Consider the following 13933-nt stretch of genomic DNA (forward strand, 5'->3'; position numbering starts at 1 on the left):
GGCAGGTAGGAGGAGAGAAAGGGATCCCCAGCTGGCTGCCCCGGAGCTGTCTTGGTCCAGGCCCCAGAGGAGCAGCAGTGGCTGAGGACACAAGGGTTCTACTCCAGGTCTTGGGGGCTTACAGTCCAGCTTGGGTTCTTAGTGGGGGGGTTTTCAGAGAGCTAGGAACCAACTGATCCAGCTCAGAGCTACAAGAGGAAGACACAGTCACCAGAGAAAAGGTGAGGAGTGCAGAGGATTGAGGGAAGGGACTGCAGACAGACCTGCAGGGAGGCCGGGGCCAGAGTGGGGCCTGGGGAAGTGGAACGGTGAGTCCTAGAGGGTCTTAGACAGTCGCTATGGGACTTGGCAGTAGCCGCCATGGAGGAGAGAGATGCAGATAACACCAGGCATGATAGTCCTTGGATAGTAACTGGGACATTGCCAAACTGGTGGCTTTGGGGGCTAGAAGAGGAAGGACAGCAGGATCTGCACGTGGGGCAGCAGTTCAGGCTCCCTTCTCGTTAGTGGATGATTGGGAGGGAGGGACGGGCATCACTGGTGGAGGTCCGTAGGGTATGTCCCTGGAGACCTGCGTTCTTCAGCCTTGTCATCTGGGGAAGCTTCATACCTGGTCAGGACCCTACCAACCCAGGGTCCCCCACCCATGGGCCCCCTCTCACCCCTGGCGTCCTCCCTCACCCCTGATCCCCGGCCTTGCTTGGTTGTTAGGTGACTCTTCGACTGGACACCCACCCTGCTATGATCACTGTGCTGGAGATGGGGGCCGCCCGACACTTCCTGCGCATGCAGCAGCTGGCCAAGACCCAGGAGGAGCGCGCTCAGCTGCTGCAGCCCACGCTGGAGATCAACCCCAGGTAAGGCTGCCGGTCCCAGGCCTCAGCCCCAGGGCCCTCGAAGCCCATGGAACAGCATGCAAGTTTCTGGCCTGCCAGGTAATCCTTTAAAATTGTGAGTGTGTGTTCTTCCCTTATTTACAACACATAGGAACAGTGCATAAAGGTTAAGTACGGTTTGAGGAATGTCTGTAAGGATAGCACCTGTGTAATCAAACTGTATTCAGTTTACATGCGTATAAAGTTTAAAAAGCCGAGCCTGGCTGGCTCCAGCTACTCCCCCTTCTCTCTCCTCTGGAATTCTGCCCCCTCCTCAGGGAACCACAGTCTGACTTTTGTCATAATCGTTTCCTTGCTTTGCTTTATGGTTTTCTCACCTATTTGTATCCTTAAACAACAAGTCAGTTTGCCTGTCTTTGAGCTTCTCTGTGAGTGGAATCCCTGTGCGCGTGTTCTTTTTGAAGTCTCTCTTCCTCAGTGTGTGGCAGACCGTCCGTGTGGAGGCTAGTTGTCGCTTGTGTTCATAACTGAGTGATATTCATGGTATGAATCTGTCTCAGCACAGTTGTCCTACTTTGTTGGACATTCAGGTAGTTTCCGTTTGGGGGCTCTGGGGAACAGGTTGTTGTGAACGTTCCTCTCCACGTGTCTGGCCCATGTGAGAGTTTCTCTGAGGTGTGTGTCCAGGTGTGAAACTGCCATATCCTCAGCTGGGCTAGGCAATGCCCACTGCTTCCAGAACGCAGGCGCCAGCTCCCCCGGCAGAGCATGAGAACTCCCGGGTCCCTCATGTACTGGCCTTGGGCTTCGGCTTGGCTTTGGCTTTCTCACAACATGTCTTTTAAGACTTTGTTTGGAGCCGGCCCTGTGGCCGAGTGGTTAAGTTCAAGTGCTCTGCTTCAGCGGTCCAGGGTTTTGCCGGTTTGAATCCTGGGCGAGGACATGGCACCACTCATCAGGCCATGCTGAGGCGGCATCCCACATGCCACAACTAGAAGGACCCACAACTAAAAATACACAACTGTGTACTGGGGGGCTTTGGGGAGAAAAAAGAAAAATAAAATCTTTAAAAAAAAAAAGACTTTGTTCTTTTTCCCGTTGGGATCTCTCTCTCTCTTTTTTTAAATTGATTTTTAATTCTTTATATTGGTTGTCTAGTGGTTAAGATTGTGCTCTCACCTCCTCGGCCCGGGTTTGTTTCCTGGTCAGGGAACCACACCACCCATCTGTCGATTGTCACACTGTGGTGGCTACGTGTTGCTGTGATGCTGAAAGTTATGCCACCAGTATGTCAAATACCATCAGGGTCACCCATGCTGGACAGGTTTCAGTGGAGCTTCCAGACTAGACAGACCAGGAGGACCTGGCCACCCACTTCTGAAAAAGTTGTCCGTGAAAACCCTGTGAATAGCAGCAGAGCGTTGTCTGATATAGTGCAAGAAGGTGAGAGGAGGCACAGAAAGACCATGCGGGGTTCCGCTCTGCCGTCCACAGGGTCGCTAGGAGTTGGAATCGACTTGACAGCACTAACAAAGTTATTAGTTGCAAATATCTCTTCTCACTCTGTCTTTTCACCTGCTTTAAGATGCCTTTTGATGAGAAATTCTTAATTTTAATATAATCAAATGTATAAATCTTTGTTCGATGCTTTTCTGGGTCTTATTTAAGAAATCTTTCTCACCAGAGTCATGAATTTATTCTCCTCTATTTCCTTCTAAAAGTGTTATAATTTTGACCTTTTAGCCCCATCTAAAGTTGGGTTTTAGCCCATCTCTAATTAGTTTGTCTGAGGGAGACAAGGTGGAGAGGTCCACTTTCATCCTACTCCATGTGAACGCCTAATCACCCCACACCGGGGATTGCATCAGCCTGTCTGCTCCTGGCCGATTCATGAGGCCTTCTCTGTCGTCAAGTATCAGAAGTCCATGTACGCATGTCTGTTCTGTTGGTGTGTCTGTCTGTGCCAGTACTGCCACTGTCTTAACCATTCAGCTTTCTCACAAGTCTTCATATTCGAAAGGTGAGTTTTCCCTTATTCTCCTTCAAGAGTGTCCTGGCTCTTCTAGGTCCTCACTTGTATATAGAAGTTTTAAATTAGTCTGACGAGTTCCACACGTGCACATACACACAAACTCTTGGGCGTTTGATTGAGATTGCATTGATTCTCTAAATCAATTTAGAATGAATTGGCATCTTGATATTATCAGTTCTTTCCATCCATGAACATAATCTCTCTCTCCATTTATTTAGTTCTTATTTATGTATTTATTTTTGAGGAAAATTAGCCCTGAGCTAACATCTGCCTGTCCTCTTTTTTTTGCTGAGGAAGACTGGCCCTGAGCTAACATCCGTGCACATCTTCCTCTACTTTATATGTGGGATGCCTGCCACAGCACGGCTTGGACAAGCGGTGCCATGTCCGCACCCGGGATCCAAACCGGTGAACCCCAGGCCACCAAAGCAGAACATGAGAACTTAACCGCTGCACCACTGGGCTCACCCAAGGTCTTATTTAATATCTTTTTGTAACTTATGTTTTTTGTAAACTTCTTTTACATTTTTTATAGAGTTATTCTTTTTTTTTAAAAGATTGGCACCTGGGCAGGAGACATGAACAGACATTTCTCCAAAGAAGATATATGGATGGCCAATAGGCACATGAAAAGATGCTCATCATCGCTGATCATCAGGGAAATGCAAATCAAAACTACACTAAGATATCACCTTACACCCATTAGAATGACAAAAATAACTAAAACAAATAGTAACAAATGTGGAGAAAAAGGAACCCTCATACACTGCTGGTGGGAATGCAAACTGGTGCAGCCACTATGGAAAACAGTATGGAGATTCCTCAAAAAATTAAAAATAGAACTACCATGCAATCCAGCTATCCCACTACTGGGTATCTATCCAACGAGCTTGAAGTCAGCAATTCCAAAAGTCCCATGCACCCCAGTGTTCATTGCAGCATTATTTACAATAGCCAAGACATGGAAGCAACCTAAGTGCCCATCAACAGATGATTGGATAAAAAAGATGTGGTATATATATACAATGGAATACCACTCAGCCGTAAAAAAGAACAACATCGTTCCATTTGCAACAACATGGATGGACCTTGAGGGAATTATGTTAAGTGAAATAAGCCAGGTAGAGAAGGACAATCTCTGTATGACTCCACTCATATGAGGAATTTAAACATGTGGACAAAGAGAACAGATTAGTGGCTACCAGGGGAAAGGAGGGGTGGGGGGTGGGCACAAAGGGTGAAGTGGTGCACCTACAACACAACTGACAAACAATAATGTACAACTGAAATTTCACAAGATTGTAACCTATCGTTAACTCAATAAAAAATTTTAAAAAAAAAGATTGGCACCTGAGCTAACAGCTGTTGCCAATCTTTTTTGTTTTTTCTACTCAAATCCCCTCAGTACATAGTTGTATATCTTAGTTGCAGGTCCTTCCAGTTGTGGCACGTGGGACGCTGCCTTAGCGTGGCCTGACGAGCGGTGCCATGTCCGCGCCCAGGATCCGAACTGGCAAAACCCTGGGCTGCCGAAGTGGAGCGCGAGAACTTAATGACTCGGCCACGGGGCCGGCCCCCTATAGAGTTGTTCTTTAATGTGCTTTATTTATTGGATATTTTAGTATATGTGCAGCTGAAGTTAGCACTGTTTATTGGATATCTTGAACTTTCATTTTGTAACTATTGAAGACAGTTGTTTTTGAAAATGGATTTTGTATACAGCAATAATTTTTAAAATGAAATTACATAAACAAGTTACCAAAAATGTTAAAATCCGTAGTCTCATTCCCCAATCACTATAGCCTGTTGGTATATTTTCTTTTGGACTTTTTTCTTACGTTTTTGTGGTTTTGGGTTTTTTTTATAGTACATGTCTAATTTTTTCATTCATTACTTTATGATAAGTATTTTTCCATGTTGCTTTATAACCATAAATTTTCGTTATTATAAACTACTGGGGAGTGAGGGAGGTTCCTTTTCCCTTTTCTGGACCAAATTACTAGACATGAAATTACTGGGTGAAAAATCTGAATTGGCTTATGGCTAGTGATGCACGGCGTCAGCCCCCTTTCCAGAAGAGCTGGACCAGCTTGCATAACCTGTGTGCTTCCAGCCCCGGGCAGGCATGTGGCTTCCAGCTGTGGGTCCCTGCCGGAGTCGGATGCTGATGCTGACTGGATGCCCAGTCACTTTAACTAGTTCTGGCACAAAAGTAATTTTATAAGATAACTGCATGGAAGTGCTCATTTCTATTGCCAAAAGACTTTACTTTTTAAATGTTATTTCCCTTTAAAATTAGTTAATATGCTCACATGGCCCAGAATTCAAAACAACCAAAGGAGTTTATAGTGAAAGTTCCCTCCTTTCTTTGTCTTCAGTGCAGCCCGCGTTAGGTTCCTTCTGTATCTTTCTAGAGATGCTGGCGGGTGTGTGTGTGTGTGTGTGTGTGTGTGTGTGTGTGTGCAAATCCATCTGGGGCTTCCCCTCTGTTATACAAGTGGTGACTTGCTCTGCAGCCTTCCTCATCTTGCTTTTTGAAAGTTTCTTATTATAAACAGTGCCATGAGGAAAGGGAGTTGCTAAGTCTCAGAGCGTCGTCCATGTTTAATTTTTATAGACTCCAATTGTCCTCTATAACAGGCAAATTTACATTTCCCAAACTTCTCAATTTTTGCCATTCTCATAAGCAAAAAATTATCATATGATTTTGATGTATGTCTCTTATTACAAGTAACGTTAGACACTCTATCCATGGCATTTTTTTCCTATGCAGAAAAAATTTCAATTTCTCTCGTCAGAGTTGTCATTCTTTTCTCTCTGACCCCTGGGTTTACATTTTGCTTGGAAAGGCTTTCTCCTTCTGAGATTATAAAACATTTCTTCCCTGTTTCCTTCTAGTATTATAATTTTGTGCTCTTTAATCTTTGATCCCTCTGGAATTTATTTAGTCTAAAGAATCAGGTAGGTATCCAACTTGTTTTCTCATTGACTGGCCAGTTATCCTGTCTCTTCTGCTCTCGTGTGAGGCTGTCTTTGTCAGGTACTAACAAACTTCCCAAATCTGTACAGTGGGGCTGTTTGTCCACTTGGTTGCGCTGAGCTGTTGCCTTTTCATTTTCCATAACTAAACTGTTCAATTATTGGCACTTTATCACATGTCTTAACATCTGGGACTTCCTTCCTTAACTTCTCCTGGCTGTTTTTCCATGTTTACTTTTCTTTGTAAATTAAAAGAAATCTTTTAATATAATGTATTGATATAAAGGAAACATACTAAATGTGTGGATTAATTTAGGGAAAGGTTCACCTTTCTTTATGGTCTGCTTATCCAGGAACCAACTATGCCTTTTTATGCCTTAAAATCTTCTTTCTTTCCCTTTGTTGTGTGTAGTTTATATTAATTTTGGTACTTAATACATTTTATTTATTTATTTATTTTTTTAAAGATTGGCACCTGAGCCAACAACTGTTGCTAATCTTTTTTTTTTCCCCTGCTTTTTCTCCCCAAAGCCCCCCAGTACATGGTTGTGTATTTTTGGTTGTGGGTCCTTCTAGTTGTGGCATGTGGGACGCCACCTCAACATGGCCTGATGAGTGGTGCCATGTCCGTGCCCAGGATCCAAACTGGCGAAACCCTGGGCCACCGAAGCGGAGCACGTGAACTTAACCATTCGGCCACAGGGCCAGCCCTGAATACATTTTCTAATACCAAAACCCCTGACTGATTCTCTTGGGTTTCTGGGTAATAATCACATGATCTGTAAAGGAGCATTTACATCTCCTTTCTCATTTTTATGTGCCATATGTTTTTATACGGGACCGTCCTGTTACACTTTTTTAAATGTTCTGGTAACCCCACCATCTCAGAAAAGTCACTGGAACACGAAGTTAGAGGCCCTCATGCTGGCGTGCGGCCCCGAGCCCTGAGCTAACTGCTGCTGGTTTCTTTGTCACAGGCACACGTTGATCAAGAAGCTCAGTCAGCTGAGAGAGCAGGAGCCTGACCTGGCCCAGCTGCTCGTCGATCAGGTGAGTGTCTCGGAGGCAAAGAGAACTGAGGTACTGGGCTGCCCGTCTGTGAGCCTGCATTTCCCTTTGCGGCGGGACAGCTCAGTTTCTTCTAAAATCCTGTTTTAGAAAGGAACAGCTCTCTCCTCCCTTCTTCTCTCTGCAATTCTGGGTCCCTGAGTTGGACCTGGGACAGGGCCTTCCCCCCACTAACGAGGTTACCGCCCGGCCTTTCAGATCTATGAGAACGCCATGATCGCAGCTGGGCTTGTTGATGACCCCAGGGCCATGGTGAGCCGCCTGAACAACCTGCTCGTCAAGGCTCTGGAGCGACATTGACAGCTGAGGGGCCAGGTCCTGGTGTGCAGCGCAGCAGCCGTGAAAGCCCCAGGTCTTCCCTGTGGTGTTAGGGCCCCAGTGGAGATGGTGAATAGAACCGAGCACCACTGCCGTGGGCTGAGGCAGCCTGAGACCAGCCAGAGAAGGAAGGACTGATGCCAATGATGCCAGCACCCCCTTTCGAGCTTTATTTACTTAAATTAAAAGGTGTTTCTTAAGCTAAGGGTGATACTTTTTGTCCAGACTCTGAGAAGGTGGAGTGCTCTGGTGACACAATGCTATGCTCGGGTGGAAGCAGGGACAGTGAGAAGAAGCCCTCCTCAAACTCCAGCTGCCGTGGTGGTTGGGTGGGGACAGTAGGGAGATGGTGCTGCACTGTGCTCAGGGAACTCAGCGCTGGTTTCCTAAACTCTGTCCCCAGCGCTTGAATGTGACAGCAGGATCAACCATCTCTCTCAGTTCTTGTGCAGGTCCCCAGGAGCAGCGACAGGCGAGCTGCAGAGGCCTTCAGCCAGGGACCCTGCTCACATTAGCGTCACCTCCACTGGGTAGTGGTCGCTGATGGCTTCGGCCTGGGGGGAAATGTGTGGTAAGCACAGGGATGCCCAGTGTGGTGTACTCTGCAAATAGTACTCCTCGAGGGCCAGGTCAGGATTTGGACCCAGGTACTTTGTTCTGTCACATCTGCCTGGGAAGAGGAGACCAAGAGGCCCCAGGGCCGAGACAAGTGGCTCTTTTGAGTCAATGAGAAAAGCAGCGATTGCTAGAAGTCACATGGGTCTAGATCTCACTATGCTTCTGCATCCCAGGCCCCCGTTAGAGCCACACCACAAACAGGAGGGACACTTACAGTCTGGTCATTCAGGCCGTATGCAGCTTGGAAGTCAAAGGGAACGGCCGAGTCGGGAACAACGGCCTCTTGGAGCAGAGTTCCGGCGACCACAATCCTGCAGCACCGGATGCAAGAGGAGGTCCCCTTTAGCCCACTCTCCGGCTCCGTGCACTTAAACCTCAGATGCCAGCACGGTCCCCACCTCATCTCTTGGTCTGGTAAATGTCACATCCTTCCATTGTGCCCGTGGAGCCAGTCGGGCCCAGCTCAGCCCTCACCCACCCCAGGCGCTTGGGCATCTCACCTTCCTGGCGGCAGCTCCAAGCGAGAAACCCGCGGGAGCCGGCTCCTGTCTCTGTCAGTTCTTGTGCAGCCCTTGGGTGCCCAGGGACGGAGCCCCCTGGGGCCAGCCTTGTACCTGGTCAGACTCAGGTCTCGGTGTGCTCAGACTGCGCACACTGACCTGTATGCCTGAGACTACACAGAGGAGAAAAGCTAGCATCATCTTATCCCTAAGTGTGCTTTTCCCAAAACTAAGAAATGCGCCCTTTATTCCATCTCCTCAGTGGATTGACTCAAGCTCAGGAGTGTGTGTCAGAGGCCTTGAGAACCGTTTCTGAAGCTGCATCTAGAAGTGAAGGCTGCTCGTGGAGGCGCTCTCGTCCCTGCCCTGAGCCTGCAGAGCCCACCCAGGGGGCTGTGGTGACAGGCCCAGGTCCCGCTGACCTGTCATAGGCGCAATGTGTGGATTTCACTGTGGTGTCGGCAGTGTCAGGAATCAGCCACCAGAAGGCTGGGTTTCTGCGCAGGCGGATGGATGGCCATTGCGAAGAGGTCACATAGCTGCAGCCAGCATTGAAATCGCCCATCAACATGATGTCCTGCCGGGAGACGCCAGCCAGTTGGCCCAGGGACAGGATGGGGGCCTCCAGAGCCAAGTCCCAGGGGCGGGCCTCACCTCCATGTCCCATTTCTGCTGGGCATCCAGGTAGACATCGTAGAGAGAGTCTATCTCAGCCAGTGCATCCGACGGGGCCGCGTGCAGGGGAACAATGGCAAACTCCTTGACCTCTGTGGAGATGGTGGTCATGCTAGCCCCACTGGGGGACAGTGGGCAGGCCTGGTCCCAAGGCACATGGGGCCAGGCTCAGTCCTGCGTTCAGGGCTGGGATGAGGACACATGAGACAGTCCCTGAGGGAGTGGATGTTTTCCTAAGTGAGTTCAATGTAAGTCCAAAGCACTGGGGCTGGGAGGGCAGCATGTAACATTGGCTTTCAAGCTGTCTTGGGAAGGGACAGGTAGGTCCCCTCAGCTGTGTAGGGCAGAGGAGCCACTGAAGCGGCAGCACTCACGGGTGAACGGGGAGGAGAATTTGACAATGGCCGGCTCTCGGCTGAAGGTGTCATTCCCGCAGGGCTCGCAGCCATCGTTATACTGGTAGCTGTCCAGCAGGGACACCTGGTCAGGTCTGTGGAAGGCCAGGCCGGAGGGTGCTTACCTTGGGACTGGGGACGCCGCCTGTCTCACTAAAGCCACCTGCTGCTGTGTCTGGGTGGGCAGGGACCCGGAGCTCCCACCCGGGTCCTTCTGCCTCTGCACAGGCTGTGAGGCCTTGGGGCGCAGCAGGCACCTGAGGGGTGGCCCAACTCGGACCCTGCTCTGTGGCCTCCAGTTCTTGCCCCAAAGGACAGACTGTTGCCCCCACACCTGGAGGAGAGGGGCTCTCTAGAGCCCCCTCCGCCTTCAGTCGGTGCCCTCTGAGGAGGTGGGCCACACCTCCTGGTGCCTGGGGCTTCACCTGAACACGAAGAGGTAGCGCTCCTTGTAGCTGTTGCGTCCCAGCGGCTCACTGACCACAAAGTGATAGGTGTTCGGGTCATCCCTGGATTGAGGAAACATCCCAGTTTAGGGGACCCAAAAGGGGACCCTCCTGGGGCCTGGCTGAAGTGGTGCCATACCATGGAAGGGGTCACCTCCCCACGACCCCACCGCTGTCACCCACTGATTGAGTCTGTCCAGCAGCTTCCCCACAGCTGTCAGGTGGCTGTCTCTGACCTCCTGGATGAGGGCAATGTCATAGCGATTCAGGATCTGGGGGAGGGGACACAGCAGTGCTGAGCTGGGGCAGGCTGGGTGGATACTGGGGTGTTGGGGCCTTGCCTGCTCCAGGTCCCTGCAGGGGCCCAGCTGCTGCGCCCTGGGGTGCTTTCATGTCATGGTTTGGCCTGCAGCCTGATGCTTTTCGCTGGGACTCTGCTGCCAGCTGTGGATGGCATGGCAGTGACAAGAGCCCTGTCCCCCCTAACTAGTGGGCTGAGACCAGAGGCTCTCGACACCCCCGTAGTCCACTGACCACTGGCCTAGGACTAACCACTGGCGCAGTGTTCCCAGGGCCTGTGACAGTCCCCCTCAACCCCCGCCCCAGGATTCCTTAGGGACAGGCCAGCCTGGATTTACCTGCACGATGTAGTTGGAGAGGGTGTCATTGGACATCTTGGTTTCCCCGAAAGTCCGGATGTTGAAGGCTGCTATTCTCAGGGACAGGGCCACCTGCAGCAGGCCGGCCAGGGCGAGCAGTGCCCCCGTAAGCCTGGCACCCCTCATTCTGGAGCAGGAATGATGTTCGCGTGTGGGTCTGGAGGTAGCGGAGACAGTGCTCTCTCCTCCCCCACTGTCCAGCTGGGCAGAGCTGGTGGACCCCAGGCCGAGTAAATCCTCTCATCGTGGGCTGTGCTGAGCAGGCCAGGGCGAGCCTCAGCCCTCTCACCATTGTCCCGAGAACCAGACACTGGCACCAAGGACCCTGAGGGCTTCTCACTCCTCCACCTGCCAGACGAGTCCCTGGGAGGGTCGCCAGCCTGTAGAGGCCCCTGGTGCGCTGTTAGTGGGACACCAGCTCACTGTCACTGTCCCGCTGCTCCAGGCACCCACCCAGCCAGGACTGGCCAGGCTCTTCCCAGCATGGCTAGTCACCCAGAGGGACCCTGTGGGTTCTCTGGGCCTTGTGCCTGCTCTCCACAGGCCACACATCACACAGCCCTTCAGTCACCAGACACACTCACCTGAAGTGTGACTTCCACAGATAACAGGAGTTCTGCCAAGAATCAGGAATTGATATTCTCTGATAGCAGTTTTCTCTTTGTGCTGCTTTAAGAAGAAAAAGCAATCTATGAAGAGGATTCTATTAAGAACGTGGCGGAGGCCCACGCAGAGCTGCTTTGCTCCAGATCCCTGCACACAGAATGCCTGTCCCGCCTGCAGCTTTAAAGGTTCAGGCAGTTGTGACCTTTCCCAGGGCATCACCTGGAGGACGTGGAACAATGTCACTGCATTCCCACATGGGAGTGGCTGGCATGTGTTCATGTCAACAGACACAGGTTCTCACTACTGTAGAAAGAGCACCTGATAATATCTGCGCCTGACCTGATCCGTGTCAGGCCTTGGGTCCAGTCATTTCTTTTGGAATCCTTGACTTTCCCATTTGTATTCGTTTCCTGAGGCTGCTGTAACAAGTCACCACACACTTGGTGACTTAAAATGACAGAGATTTATTCTCTAACAGTTTTAGAGGCCAGAGGCTGAAATGTATTTCACTGAGCTGAGATCATGGTGTCACAGGGCCGCGCTCCCTCCGGAGACTCCAGGGGAGGGTCCTTCCTGCTGCTTCAGCTTCTGGAGGCTCCTGGTGTTCCTTGACTTGTGTCCGCATCACTCCAGTCTCTGCCTCCATCGTCATGTTGCCTTTTCCGTGTCAATGCTCCCTCTACCGCCCTCTTATAAAGATACAGGTGATTGAATTTAAGGTCCTCTCCCCATCTCAAGATCCTCAATCACACCTGCACTGTCCACTTTTGCCATATAAGTTCACATTCGTGGTTCTGGGGGTTAGGACATGGGTGTTCAGCCCACCACCCCATCCAGGGGGGCTCTGTCCCATTTGGGAGGGGGCTGTGGTCTTCAAGGAGAGCCCCGTGAGTGGGAGGGCCACGTCCCTCCCTGGATGGAGGGTCTTGCAGTGTGAAGCGGGGTTCAGAGCTGTGGAGGACTGGAGGTCAGGGAGTGGCCTGAGGGCAGTAGTCAGGAGGGGCCAAGGTCAAAGGAAAGTGCTACAGATCTGGCCAACTGGCGGTGCAGCAAGAGGATGCAGAGGAGATTCAAAGCAGTTCAGGAGGTAAAATCAGCAAGAGCAGAATGCCCTGAAGTAATGAAAACACGTTGACAGACAGCCCGGCTGTTGGCACGAATGCTAATCAGCTCGTGTGTCCCTTGATATGGAGGTTGCAAGATGGGGTCATATGGCCTGGCCCTCAAGCTGCCAGGAGCCCCACCATGCGGAGCCTTTGGCAAAGGCTTGATCGCTGATTTGCCTGTTTTCAATCCCTGAGGCTGGTACAGCTTCAAATATGTCAAAATCCAGAGCCCAACCATCAAGGCAAGACCATCGGCATATTCAACGCAGGTGCCTGGACCCCTTTCTTCCAGGGGTTTCTTTCCTGGACACATGCTTGCCAGACCTTTCAATGGGAGCAACCTAGAGGGAAGCCACTGGTCCAGCTTTTGGCCGGACACAGGATGCCTCCCACAGGTGGCACAGCTGTGGCTCACACCGCAGGTGACCAGCCCCTCCAGTTCTCAGCACAGAGAACACAGACACCTCTCTGTTGGCACCTCCGCCCTCTTGATCAAACACTGCCCCTTCTGCTCTGGGGAGCTCCCAGCCACGGTCCCTGCCGTCCCTCCCTGAGCCGCCAGAAGGAAGGTCCCAACCGTGGCCCCACTTGTCCAAAGTGCCGAGCTGTTGCCGTGTTGGCTGTGCTCAGAGTTGGGCCCGCATGAGAGGCAGCACAGCCCCGGGAAGAGCCTGGCCCGGAGTCAGGGATTTAGGGCCCAGACCGGGCTCATCTGTGCACCTTCAACCACTTTCAGCCTTAATATCTGCATCTATAAAATGGGGATAAAACCGTCACTGCCTTCCTCCTTGGTCTGTCTTGGGAATCAGTGGATATAACATTATTCCACAGAAGAATCACTGCATATCTTCTTAAAGACTCGTCTTATCCCTAAGAACAATAACCCTCCTCGGATGTTATATTTCTGTCACTCTTACCTTTCCCTTATGGGCCTCTTTTCCATTTAGATCAGTGAGCTGTTTCTGTGTAACAAGCAACCCCCAAACTCAATGTGTACAGCCATATGCATTTGTGCTTATGCTCACAGGTCTGCAGGTCAGCTGGGAGGGCTCTGCTCCCTGGGCCTCTTTGTGGGGCCAGGCTGGAGGGGCTGCGGCTCCCTAGGCCATGCTCTTCTAATGTGGTGGAAGGTGGAAACTTCCAGAGGGGTGAACAGAAATACACGATGCCTCCAGAGGTCTAGACTTGGAATTTGCACTATGCCACCTTTGCCCACGTTCTCTTGTCCTCAGCAAGCAACAGGGCCAAGCCCATCACAGTGGCGGAGAGTCAGGTGTCGTGGACTGAGGAGTCAGCCCTCCTGTGCTCAGCCCCACACCGGAGACGCAGAGTGGGTGCCAGGGAGGAAGCCCAGCACTTCCGGTGTTTTTCAAAGTCACATCTGCAGGGAAATGACCCCAAACCACTTTCTCTGATCAGGCTGGGCTGTTTTTACATCAACCCTGAGAGTCTGCCACGCTTTCTGGTTAAAGTAAACCTGCTCCCGATCACAACGAAGTTGGAGCCAGGTCTTGAGCTCTGATGAGGCTGAAATCAAAGGATAAAGAAAAAACCCACTAAGCACCAAGTCTGGGAACAAATGGCCTCAAAGGAAAACCCAACACAGGCTGTCAGGTGAGACCCTGTGACCTGTCCCTAAGAGCAGTGGGGGTTGGGGGTGACTAACTGCACACCAACATGTGGCCTGGGGTGTAG

The 13933-nt window shown here is 50.9% G+C and overlaps 2 protein-coding genes across 3 annotated transcripts in view; one reads left to right on the forward strand and one right to left on the reverse strand.

The window, feature by feature from the left end:
• Positions 1–7438, forward strand: part of TRAP1 (TNF receptor associated protein 1) — a 54919-nt gene extending 47481 nt beyond the window's left edge. The window contains exons 16-18 of the mRNA XM_014833179.3: positions 712–857; positions 6825–6897; positions 7114–7438. Coding sequence (XP_014688665.3) covers positions 712–857; positions 6825–6897; positions 7114–7215 — 321 coding nt within the window. The 3' untranslated portion in view covers positions 7216–7438. The remainder of the gene's footprint in view (positions 1–711; positions 858–6824; positions 6898–7113) is intronic.
• Positions 7439–7574: 136 nt separating this feature from the next.
• On the reverse strand, positions 7575–11384 carry DNASE1 (deoxyribonuclease 1). 2 transcript variants are annotated; one of them, XM_014833180.3, is made up of 9 exons: positions 11111–11384; positions 10506–10653; positions 10051–10139; positions 9847–9930; positions 9401–9516; positions 9006–9118; positions 8774–8928; positions 8066–8162; positions 7575–7787 (listed from the first exon to the last, which is right to left on the reverse strand). In XM_014833180.3, exons 2-9 carry the CDS (start codon positions 10650–10652, stop codon positions 7740–7742), a joined length of 849 nt encoding a protein of 282 aa, XP_014688666.1. In that variant the 5' UTR covers position 10653; positions 11111–11384; the 3' UTR covers positions 7575–7739. The 2 variants fall into 2 exon arrangements, with proteins under 2 accessions (XP_014688666.1, XP_044602924.1); XM_044746989.2 differs by lacking the exon at positions 11111–11384 and having other exon boundaries at positions 10506–10785.
• Positions 11385–13933: the final 2549 nt, after the last annotated feature.

The sequence above is a fragment of the Equus asinus genome, chromosome 14 (assembly GCF_041296235.1).
Source record: "Equus asinus isolate D_3611 breed Donkey chromosome 14, EquAss-T2T_v2, whole genome shotgun sequence".
Lineage (NCBI taxonomy): Eukaryota > Metazoa > Chordata > Mammalia > Perissodactyla > Equidae > Equus > Equus asinus.